The sequence below is a fragment of the Clupea harengus genome, chromosome 24 (genome assembly GCF_900700415.2).
Source record: "Clupea harengus chromosome 24, Ch_v2.0.2, whole genome shotgun sequence".
Classification (NCBI taxonomy): Eukaryota; Metazoa; Chordata; class Actinopteri; order Clupeiformes; family Clupeidae; genus Clupea; species Clupea harengus.
In genome coordinates, this window is record NC_045175.1 from 6638110 (window position 1) to 6649897 (window position 11788).

General features: G+C 41.7%; 1 protein-coding gene across 2 annotated transcripts; it reads right to left on the reverse strand.

Annotated features, from left to right (window-relative positions):
• Window positions 1-2186: 2186 nt before the first annotated feature.
• Window positions 2187-5975, reverse strand: LOC116219327 (alpha-N-acetylgalactosamine-specific lectin-like). Of its 2 annotated transcripts, XM_031562554.2 has the most exons (6): window positions 5721-5975; window positions 4848-4932; window positions 4501-4595; window positions 3495-3629; window positions 2876-2984; window positions 2187-2396 (listed from the first exon to the last, which is right to left on the reverse strand). In XM_031562554.2, the coding sequence occupies exons 2-6, from the start codon at window positions 4897-4899 to the stop codon at window positions 2284-2286; spliced, it is 504 nt and encodes a 167-aa protein (XP_031418414.1). In that variant the 5' UTR covers window positions 4900-4932; window positions 5721-5975; the 3' UTR covers window positions 2187-2283. The 2 variants fall into 2 exon arrangements, with proteins under 2 accessions (XP_031418414.1, XP_042559503.1); XM_042703569.1 differs by lacking the exon at window positions 5721-5975 and having other exon boundaries at window positions 4848-5228.
• Between the last annotated feature and the right edge of the window lie 5813 nt (window positions 5976-11788).

The following is an 11788-nucleotide window of genomic DNA, read 5'->3' on the forward strand; positions in this document are numbered from 1 at the left end:
TCCGTGTTTTGGAATACAACAGTTATTATCTTTCAACTTCCTGGTGGAGTGGTTGTGTTTTTTTTACGCTCCCTTAACCGCCGGACAAAACATGGGACGTGACAAGAGCTTTGCAACAATTGTTTGATTTTGCTGGTTTGGTTTAAGGCCTGTGGTTAGTGAGTAGAGTTTAGTAAGAAAAGCCTATAGTTTCAAAGATTAAATATAACCTGAAGGTAACTTGTAAGCACAGGTAGACCCCACAAGGGGGCGTTGCATGTGTTTCTGGTGTAATGATGCCCTCTGACTTCCTCTGCTGGATGTCGTAAGCTAAAGCAGTTTGACCAACACCAACCACGGAGGTATTTGTGGGTAGACGAAGCGTAGACCCTAGACCAGGGGTGTCAAACTCAAATACACAGAGGGCCAACATTTTAAAACTGCGTCCAAGTCGAGGGCCGGACATATTCAATATTTATTGGAAAAAAAAGAAGATTTATTATATTTTTTCATATATAAACATGAACTTAGGTTTAACCTAGGCCTACTGAATCTGGGACAAGCAGCCTTAAGTTTAAGCCTTTTAGTTATTGCCTATTTCAAAATAAAATAATCATCAGTGGCATTCATTTCTTATACCTCTCTTTTCTGCACATCGCAGTCGCTCCATCTGTGGTCAGTCCAACACATTTGTCCCAAGGCAGCCCCATTTCATTTACACATTTGTATACCTCTTCAAATAGATCTTTCCCCGTAGTTGTGTCATGCATTGATTTAAATTCATCTTCTACAACGTACAAAGTCGAGTCCACTCCACGGATGAAGATTGACAGCTGGGCAGTATCAGATGTGCCGCTGCTCTCATCCACAGCAAGGGAGTATGCGATTAAATCTTTTCCCTTTCCCATCAGCTGTTGTTGTAGATCGGTGGCAAGGTCACATACACAATCAGCAACGGTGTTTTAAAAATTCTTGCCTTTTATCAGGGCACACGATGTCGCAAACTTTTATCATGCAGTTCTTGGCTGCTTTAGCGATCTCCGCTACTACAATAAAGCTTGCCTTCACAGCAGCCTCACTTTGTGATTTGGCTTTTACGAACACAGTCTGCTGTGACACCAGCAATATTTTCGAATCATGTTCCTTCTGGAGCTTCTGTTTCATGTCCAGATGTTTGTACTTGTCTTGGTGTTTCGTTTCATAGTTCTGTCTTAAATTATATTCTTTCATTACAGCCACATCGGCTCCGCGCGCAAGACAAACAGGTTTGCCCTTTACATCGGTAAACATATAGCCTATTCTGCCAATATTGGCCATTTTGGGGGGGGGGGGGGAGAGAGACAGGCTGCAAGCTAAACTTTGACTTCAGGTGATGATGCTGCAGACAGTGGGGCCAGGGCTTGCGGGCCTAAAGTGACGTAGACTACCAACGCGGTGGCAGTGCATTGTGGGACTTGCAGTATTAGTGGTGCGTGCGACATACTGGCGGACGCGGCAGGCCAGCTCTGATAGACATTACATATTATCTGGCAGGCCAAATAAAATGACACCATGGCCCATTGAAATCAGTGGAACTTTTTGCAACATTTCGAGGAGCCAGTGGGCCGGATGAAATCCCTTGGCGGGCCTGATCTGGGTTTGACACATGTGGTCTTGGGTCTACTGTAGGTAAGGGATCCGTATTTCCGCTTGGATCCGTATTAAAAACGGAAGTGAGTACTTCATTCAGTTTAATGTATGCATTTGTAATTTGCTGCGGTATGTGGTGTACTGAATAGCACTGATAAGAAGACTTTATAATTATTTACATGTGTAAAAATGTATTTGATTGTCTGCATCTTGTTTTTGCACTCACCGCTAAACTCTAGGTCTAGCTAGCTTGTTAGCTATCCAGTTGCTTGCCAACTGACTAGTTCGTTACTTGCTGCTACCACAGGCTTTTCAAATGTGCTGACGATCGCATATTTTACACAACGGGTGTGAATTACATACTCACTTCCGGTTTTAAAACCGATCCCAGCGGAAATACGGATCCCTTACCTACATCTTCCCTTCGTCTACCGACAGTATTATTTAGAGATGGACAGTTCCAGGGCATTCATGGTAATGGCCAGAGCGAATTCAACCCCGGAAGTTATAAGAGTGGGCATAGACCTCCCGAAGAATAGTGAGAGACCCAGAGCAATATAATGTAGGACTAGAAAATGTGATATGGTATGCAATTTTTAATAGGTTTCTGGTACCAAACTTGTTTCCAGTGAAGGGCAAGCTGAGGCCATAATAAGGTACAATGACACCGCACATTTATGGTGCGCAAGAAACATCAGTCATGTGTAACTTGTCCCAATAGGGTGATTTCTTTGAACAGATGAACGGCCGCAAATCGTCACAGCGCAGGTCATTCCAGCGCAAATTACCTGATAAAAAAAGAAACAGGTATGTTTGTGGCTTCATTAAGACAGATAATGGAACTTAATGATATGAGCGGAGTAAATACCTCTGCATAAGTATATAGCGTGAAAAGTAAGAACCTTTGTATAAGTCAGTGTATGACACTCACTACTTAGGTTTGTGGAGCCAGATACTGTCTAACAACGTCATCCAACATTGGCAGAGGTCTAAGCACCAGCATCAAATCAAACAGCAGACAGTAATAATAAATTATGTTTGAATCAAATTGTGGACAGACTTTAGAGAGGACAGACAGACTTTATTTTTTGGTGTGGACATCTGTGCTAGCAATAGCAATAGCAACAGCAACATTTCAACTAGTTGTAGCTGGCCCCACAAGACCACTTTTGAACCTACTTGACTGCCATTTTAAAAAGAGGGTAATAGACCACTGTGTCGTGTTGATGTAATGTTTGACAGCAATGTTTTCTGATTGGAATTTTACCATCTGGAGTCAACATCAGGCAGTCTTCTGTGTGATAGTTGTCAGGCTGTCCAATTGTCCAGTCCGAGAAATCAAATGCAGATCCATCAATCCAGTACCAAGTACCCTCCTACATACAAATACATCCAAATCCAAAAATAAAAATGTTCAGTGGACTCTTACTGCACGTCATCATTATTGTGTATGAGTGTTGACTGAGGCATGGCTGACCCATTGACATGTTCAGTTGCAGTATGGAGTTCAATATACCAAAATGCCCCACAACAAGAATAACATGCATTCATAACCTGGACTCATTGAGTTTAAACGTCTGGACCATTAAAGGAATGTTATTGCCTTTGTTTACATTGTCCTGTTCCTTTAAAGGTGTACTTGTAGCGCTTTTTGTAGAGTTTTTCTAGTAGTAGTCTGGTTGCAGTTAAAACTCTGAATCATTGAGGAGAGTTCCCAATATGCCTGTGCATTCTATTGATCTCTAGTCTTTCCTCTAGCAGTTTTTTTTGTATTTGCCTACAATATCAACTTCAATGTTGGAACACACCAGTCATTTATTTAATTTAATAAAAAAAAATATTTTAAAAGTATCACTACGATGAAGCGGCCATCCTGTGTCACTCACTGAGCCATCATCAGAACCTCCAATCCAGGCGCCTTGACTACTCAGTCCAGCGTTGCGCACGAGACCCTGGATGAAATCATTCTCAGCAGCACTGTGTACAGAGGCCAGGTGAGCGTTCTCATTTGCACACGCCATCTAAAGCAAAAATGAGAGAGATGTACAAGACACGTGAAAAATTACTTTCAGGTCAAAGGTCGGAGGTCATTTGGCCATGCAAGAGCCAGGGGTATATAGGCAAGACAAGGCAAGTTATTTATCTTGCCCAATTCATGCACATTGGTATGTGCTTTTCAAATGAGAAGATAAAACAGCACTGCCAAAAGTAAAGTGCATTAAGCAATTAAAAAAACAGATAACAAACAGGAAGAGTACATTAGATCAGCTAAGTAAATCTGGATCTCACGTGCTTGTGCAATAGTATCACCCCTCAATAGGCCTCATCTAAGCAACACTCCCTTTGGACCCTGGCCATATTGCTAAAGTGAATAGGGTTGAAGGTAGTGTCTGTGTTTGGGTGAAGAGGTTGTTGATATTTGACCCCAACAGCTAATGAAATTACACCCCTCCCTTCCGTGCTCCTGAAGAAACAGTCCGAACCTCTGCGTGCATTTCCAATTTCCAGAGCCAGGGATGTGTACAGTGACAGACAGGCAGCTAGTGGACCACGAGAAGCAATTTGCTGAATTTGACAAAAAAAGTGTATTGGATTAGAATTGGATTGGATGCTCCTTTAATTTTTTGCCAATAAGCTTCACCACCACATAGTCTGAGCTGCTGATCCCCTGACAGGCAAATGTGTATGTTTTCATCCCTAACCATTTGACTGATACCTGTTTTTAGGAGGCCGTACTATATCGCAGTATGAGACAATCTGCTTATTCTGTAGTAACTGATTTTTAATTCACTCTCTCAGTAGAAGCATTATGCATGAAGTTATTCCTCAAAAAAAGGACTTCAGAAATATAATACAAATACTTCACTCAAATGCATCTTGAGGGGACTTTACCTGGGCCTTATGAAAGGTGGAGCTACTTGTTACTATTTTGAAGCACCGCCTGTTAAAGACACTCCACCCGGGTGGACACTTGTGTTGTCCATGCACTGTTTAGAGAGGAAAGAAAATGATAAGATGTTAATAACCATCACCATCCTTATTCCCCACCATGATCCTCACCACCACCAATACTATCCTCATCCTCCTGGCAAAATGTAGTTAATGCCAATCATAATAAATGTACTTATACAAAACCATTAATTGATATCAAACCCCTCTTTGTTGACTGAGACACTGTAAATTGTGTTTAATCTTTGTAGGCAATTGTTTTTTTGTTTTACCGTGTTGTTCGCACTTACCTCCACAAAGAAGAACTGCACAGGCAGATATCCAAATGATCAGGGTGGCCATGATGACGACAAATTAAAATTCTAAGGTGCTCCACTGGTATCACAAATAGGGCACTTGTATTACCAAAGCAGTCATTTAATACAACTGATCAAAACACAAAAATAGATACATAAAATGAAATACAGATGCCGAATTAAGTAGAGTAGGTACTGTATAATAAACCAAACTGTGTTAGAGAGAGAGAGAGAGAGAATGAGCGAGAGGGATGGAGGGAGGAAGAAAAATGAAAAACAGTTACAGAGTTAAGACATGATTGAGGCATAGTGGAGTTGGAAAAGTGCTAGTTCATGGTTCAGGATTCGGATAGTCAAGCACACTTAGTTGAAGAGTCCTTTAGCCTGCTAGAAAAGAGCCCTTAACGCCGAACCCTTCACAGCACAACATTGGCAACAATATTGCCAAAATATACCAGTTAACAAGCCTTTCTCAGTGGTAACTGGGCTGTTAGGGAGGTGTTTGCTGCTTAGGTAGTTAGCTTGATAGTGTTAGACCAAAGCTCCATAATGCTGCTTTGATCACAACACACTCTGCAGCATCTAATTTTCTCATTTATTTTATGGGGTCTTACAGACGCAGGTCCCTCAGAGAGGCCATTTCCATTTTGTTTAACATATATGATTGACACAGAGTGGTGTACTAGAACTAACCATCTATAATCATTTTGATCAACAATTACTATGGAAACTATGTATCAAAACAGAAGCATATCCATGGCGACAGTGAGGTATTTGTCCAGCCTATGTCTAACAGTAACAATAAACATGGTCTTCAACACATTAGTATTTGCACTACAAGTTACTTATTTGAATCATTCTACCTACCTTGTGTCCTCGGTGGATGCAGAAACTGTGTCCTGCAACTGCAATGCAACTCCAGTGAAGTTATAGAAAATGTCCAAAAGTGTCCAGTCATCTGACACCTCAATTCTAGTAAACTGTTAGTTTCACAACACAAGAGAGCAAGCAAGTCATCCTTACACAGCTACTATTTGAGCACGGACAGATAGAAATGGCACATTCAGGAACACACAGATACCTGTTTAACCCTACTTCTAGTTTTAAGAAACATAAAGGCATATGAGTAGAATAATAAGACATTCATATGTATAGAAGACTTTAATTTTGACTGGAATCTCTCTCACCAGGCAAAACAGTTTAAATAACTGGAATCAGGATGTGTGTTTTATATATGACCTGCCTTGCATGATGAAGGCCATTTTAGTATGAAATGTATATGCAAGCCCTTTTTCCACAGATCTATCATGCAAGTATTGTGCATAACAGGTGTGATTCCCATATATATATTTTTTTCCAGACCTTTGCCATGTGGGACCAGAGGACCAATATAACAGCATTCCAACTTCAAAGTCAAAGGACAGGAGTCATGACTGGGAATGTCCCATAGGATAGGAGTCGTGGGTGGGAATGTCCCATATGGTTAATTCATACATTTTCCTTGTTCATTTTACACACACACACACACACACACACACACACACACACACACACACACACACACAACATGGCCAATTTTGGCATTGGCACCTCATGGTCCCATTTTACCCCGATGAATCCTCTCAGAAAACGGTCTTATTACACTCCAGACACATCAGCTAGGACATCAAATGTGTGCAGAAAAACAACAGATAGCTGAACATGAAATGGTTCATGTTAACAGACTGGCATATAGAGTTAATCTGATGCATTTCAGAGCAGTGCAGTCGAACAACATGCAACACTGCTCCCAGTTACAAGCTAATATTATGTTCTGATCTCTCTCTCTCTCTCTCTGTGTGTGTGTGTGTGTGTGTGTGTGTGTGTGTGTGTGTGTGTGTGTGTGTGTGTGTGTGTGTGTGTGTGTGTGTGTGTGTGTGTGTGTGTGAAGGAGGAAACCGTTAGAAATGTTGAAACAATATTTACTTCTCCTCATCTAAGGCAGCCCCCAAGCCACAACTGTTTATAATATTAACCTCTAATAATATATATTTTCCAATCCTTTCAAAATAAATGTTTTTATTGATTTACTCCGTTATTGACAGTGCCCGTGGGACTATGGATTGCATTTATGTTTTTGGAGCTATTGTACATTTCAATCCATTATCAATCTTATCGCGTTAAATTCCGATAAATTCCGACGGTGGTGGAGTGATACACCTTACTCCACACGCTTGGCAGCTTCATTCCCCGTGGCCAAAGACAGCTGAGTGAGTGATATAAAAAAAACTGCTTTATCATGGGAGCTGATGGGCATACGCTAGGTTTAAGGCCAAAATATGCTGCATTACTTGCACACAGACCAGGCTATTTACACATGACCTGATCTGTCTTTAAATCCTTATGTGGAATTTTAATTTAAGGAACTATCTTACAGGAGCTGGTAAAAATATAGCATTATAATGAATTGAGCCTGTATGGCATGGGTCGGTAACAGGCGGCCCCCGGGCCAATCCTGCCCGCCAGCGATTTTTTTTGGCCCGTCAGATCATTCCAAGTTTTTTTTTTTACCCGGTCGACAGGCTCACGAATTAGGCAAGCTGATGCTAAGCAGAAATGAGAGAGAACACCAGGGCATCATGATTTGCATTCTTAATTTCATCACTCGTCTTTAACTGAACTTCAGCCGAAAAGAAGTGTTGCAACAAGATTATTGCGTCAGAGCGAAATAAAAAAACATAGGTTTATGTTTTGTAAACCGCGACAACTTCGTTGCATATGAGACACATGGGCTTTCCATTAGTGAAACCGGGTAAGATGAACGCAAAATTGTCTTTCCATTCCCCTTTATAGGCTCTGTTTTGGTTGTCAACTTTCCTCTTCAGACTTTTTGACAAAGACATCGTTCCCAGCTAATTCTTTGCTAACTTCTCTGCATGCTATTTTCCCCAAACAATAAACAATGTTACATTGTAAGGAGGTGCATCAACCAACTATTTCGAAATAAAAGTAGCCTAAGATAGACTCCAAGTATTAGCCTAGGTCTAATTAGCAGGCTCAATGTTGAAATTAGTCCATCATTGCTATTATTCACGATAGGCGAGGCTATATTGACAGAGGGGGCTAAGAGAGAGTCCATTAAAATAATGAAATTATTCAAACAGACCACCAATGGGCTCATTCACATGGTTTATTATCATTAGTTATTTTTAGTAGACCTATCCATTCTCCATGTAGGCCTAGTTGTTGCGAGGTCACGTAAGGGGCACCTATCGCAACTTCTAAATAGGCAGCTACCCAGACTCTGGCCCGTCACCTAGTGGCGAGGAAAAATACTGGCCCGCGGCCCAAGTTACTTGCCGACCCCTGCTGTATGGTGATATATTGAGCCTTTTTGATGAATTCTGTGTTCAAACCATTTGTCTTTTGTCACTTGTCTAATATATAAAAAATTCAAAAAGTCACTCACAAAGCGAACTAACAGTTGTGAGGAGGGCAAACTATGAAAACCTCACTTGTAGTTGAAACTGTAAAATGACTTATGGATATGGTCATGTACTACACATTTGTTTGTGACTGTTTAGTTAAAGCAGCAATATGTAGTTCTGTTCCAAAACTAGCAAGCTAACTACCTGAAACACATGCAAAAACCTTGTAAACACCATCAATAGCTCCGTTGGCACTGATAGAAGCTTTCCAACACACTAACTCGTGTCTTTTGGCAGTATAGCTGGCATGCTGTGAAAGCTTTTTGTCCACTTTTGCAGGGTGTTCCAGCCCGTAACACAGAACTACATTTGGCAAATCCTGGATGGCTAGTGGGGACGACACAGATGTTTATCTGACCTTCACATGACCATATGCTATCAAAATGAATTTAAGGATGGTACCAAAACTATTTGCCTATAAAACCATACCTCAAAAAGTGTCAAATTGTTGCATAGTGTTGCTTTAAGAGGTTGTTTTAAAAAAGAAAATGTATAAATATTTAAGAGACAACGTAGTCTACTGTTGATTTACACATAAATACATCGGCCAAGTGTACCCGTATGAATGAACCGTGAACACTGCAAGCCGCGCGCGCATGCGTCACAACGACAGATCCGTTTTCAATCATGGAGAAAAGCGACGAAAATCAGTTTTTTTAAAACATGACCATTTATTTAAAAACAAAGAAGATGTCACAGTGGACAAAACAGATGAGGTGGAGGATCAAAAAGTCTCTCCCCAGTTTCGTTTCATATGTTGACGTAGAGCCTTATGCTGTTAGCCGTTTACAACATAATTAAATATAACATTAAATATACCCACATTATGCGTTAAAGACAAGCCCCATATGTTGACGTTTAAACCGTTTACAACATTATTAAATATTACGTTAAATAAACCTACATTATGCGTTAAGACAAGCCAGATATGTTGATGTTGATGTTGAGCCTTATGCCGTAAACCATTTGTGTCTGAGCATGCGCAATGTGAGGGACTATGATCCCCCAAGGACTACCATCGTGTAGCGACACACACCACGCCGATGTATGGTTGAATCTGTGGCGGAGCACGTCGACAGATCACTCTGATTGGCAGTTAAAAGTGGCTCCCTCTTCTTACAAGTAGTATTTCTCCTTCAAACATACAAAGCTCTAAATGACACTCAAGAAATAATTTGTCCCCAACTGCCCACCTAGACCCCTTCGTTCCCAGGGTGCAGGTCTTTTTCACACATGCACAAAATATTTCTACAGGTTTAAAATTTTATTACACATTCACAAACTTAAATTTGGGAGGTTTTTTTTACATGTTTGAGATACATGCCATTTTCTTTCACATGCACACAAAATGTGATATACATCTGCAGGTTGAAAAATTACTTGTGAACAAACTCAAAATATTAATTTATTATTTAATTTAAGTTTTAAGTTCGCAAATCCCTCCACAACATCAGGCGGTGGACTGTTTTGAAGGATCCGAAGGGTCCCTCTGTAGAATCTCTCCAGCTTTGCCACAGTGCGATCCCAGTACTGAAGGTCAAAGGTCACAGGCACATATACAGTCTCACGCAGGGTGAACACCACTAGGTCGGCCTTGTGTATGCCCGTCACCGCCATCTGGCACTGCACCTGGGTGTAGTATTTGTGGTTGGTTTTGAGTTGGTACGTCTGGCCCTCGTTAACGAGTTCCAGACAGAAGTCTGAATCTTGGTGGCAGGCCTCTTTCACGGTTATCTCTCTGTGGATGTAGGGACACTTGACCTCCAGGCAGAGAAGGCGCTCCCCTGTCTTCACATCCTCTACGATGCCATCAGGGGTTGCAGCCAACCAGGCACGCTGTGGGTCGATGAAGAGGCCGCACTCCTGAACCTTCACAGGGCGACCCAGCGATGCACTCTTCAGCTCCTGGTATTGCTGCACTGCCAGAACCTCTTTCTGAATTTCCCAGTTCTTTGCCAGGGCCGTTATGCCCGGACCTTCTGCCGTGATCATTTTCACCCAGGTCTCAGCTGGAATGCCGTCCTTGCTTTTGCCTTTAGCTGTTAGAGATATTGTACGCGCTGGAGGCTTCTATGCGATATTGACGCCAGGCGAACCAGTCTGGGTTGACCCTCTGGCCTCGAGTCTGGCGTTCCACAGCCTGGACAGTGGCCTTGTCCACTACTTCACTAAAACGCCACTCCTCAGGGATGAGTGGTCGAGTGCTTGTGACATGGTCATTGTCTTCTGGATTAGGGGAAGCCTTTTCTCAGGTTAAAAATATGAGTCGATCTGGAAAAAATCTGGGAGTGAAAAAAAATAAATATTGTTAAAAAATATACGTTACACATATACAAAAGAATCATACAGCCATGCAAGCCAAAACTTATAATATCCTAAGACAATCAGCTCTCTGCAAAATATCTTTCAAAATTAAAATTTCAGGCTGTGCATTGTAGTAGCTTACATAAACAGATTTAAACGATCCTCATTCAACCCCTCTGCGGCACAACCCTGGGAGTGACCCTCTTTCTCCCTCTCTCGTTGTATCTCCACCCCCTCTCTCTCCCTCCCTCTCTCTCTCTCTCTCCCTCTCCCGTTGTATCTCCACCCTCTCTATCTCCCTCTCTCGTTGTATCTCCACCTTCTCTGTCTTTCTCTCCCTTTTGCTGTTTCTCTGCTCCAGAGTGGATAGTCCCCAGAATGGTGATGGTCATGCTCCTCCCTACAGCCTCCTCTCTGCATCCCCTAGGTGGTGGACAGGGAGGTTTGGGGGTGCTGTGTGTGTGTGTGTGTGTGTGTGTGTGTGTGTGTGTGTGTGTGTGTGTGTGTTTGTGAGTGGGGTGGGGGCGGTGTAAATAAGAAGCTCTATCTTGCTGTTTTGGGGGATTTGGGCCCTGTGTCACCCCAGTGTTTAAAATTAAAATTTCACTTTTACAAAAACACTTAGGCCAACTGAAAATGTCGTATGCACGTGATCCTTTACATTTCCTAAATTCAAATGCACATTTCCAAAATATCAAATATCTAAATACAGGGAGTAAGTGATGAGATCCTGAGAAATGTTCAAGACTTGTAGTAACTCTGCCTCCACATTCCGTGTTAACTGTCTGCTTCAACAGATCCTGTTCTTTCACGTTGTACAGCCTACACCCAGGAAGCCTGAATCAAATTATTTGGGAGCTGCAAAGGAACTCCATGTTCTCAGACTGGCTGAGACGTGTGTGTGTGTGTGTTTGTGGCTCCCAATATTCCACTGTCACGTAAATATCAGCTTGGTGTCTAATCACAAACTAATAGCAGTTTACCTAGATTTTTTTCAATGTGGATTAATTCGTAATTTGTACAATTTTTGTAATTCTCTATGAGACACAAATTAACAGTTAGTGTCGTGCAGTTGTAACATATTAAATAACTCTCAATTCATTACTCTTGGGGGGTGTCAGCGCAGGAGGACACAATTTGCACAGAAAGGGGAGATTTTTACTG

Excerpts from the sequence above, each read along its gene's own strand:
- LOC116219327 (XM_031562554.2), bottom strand. The coding sequence starts at position 4,899 with ATGGCCACCCTGATCATTTGGATATCTGCCTGTGCAGTTCTTCTTTGT. Across the intron at positions 4,596-4,847 it reads TGCAGTTCTTCTTTGTGGAG|TGCATGGACAACACAAGTGT; the intron begins GTAAGTGCGAAC and ends CTCTCTAAACAG. Across the intron at positions 2,985-3,494 it reads GAGGTTCTGATGATGGCTCA|GAGGGTACTTGGTACTGGAT; the intron begins GTGAGTGACACA and ends ATTTGTATGTAG.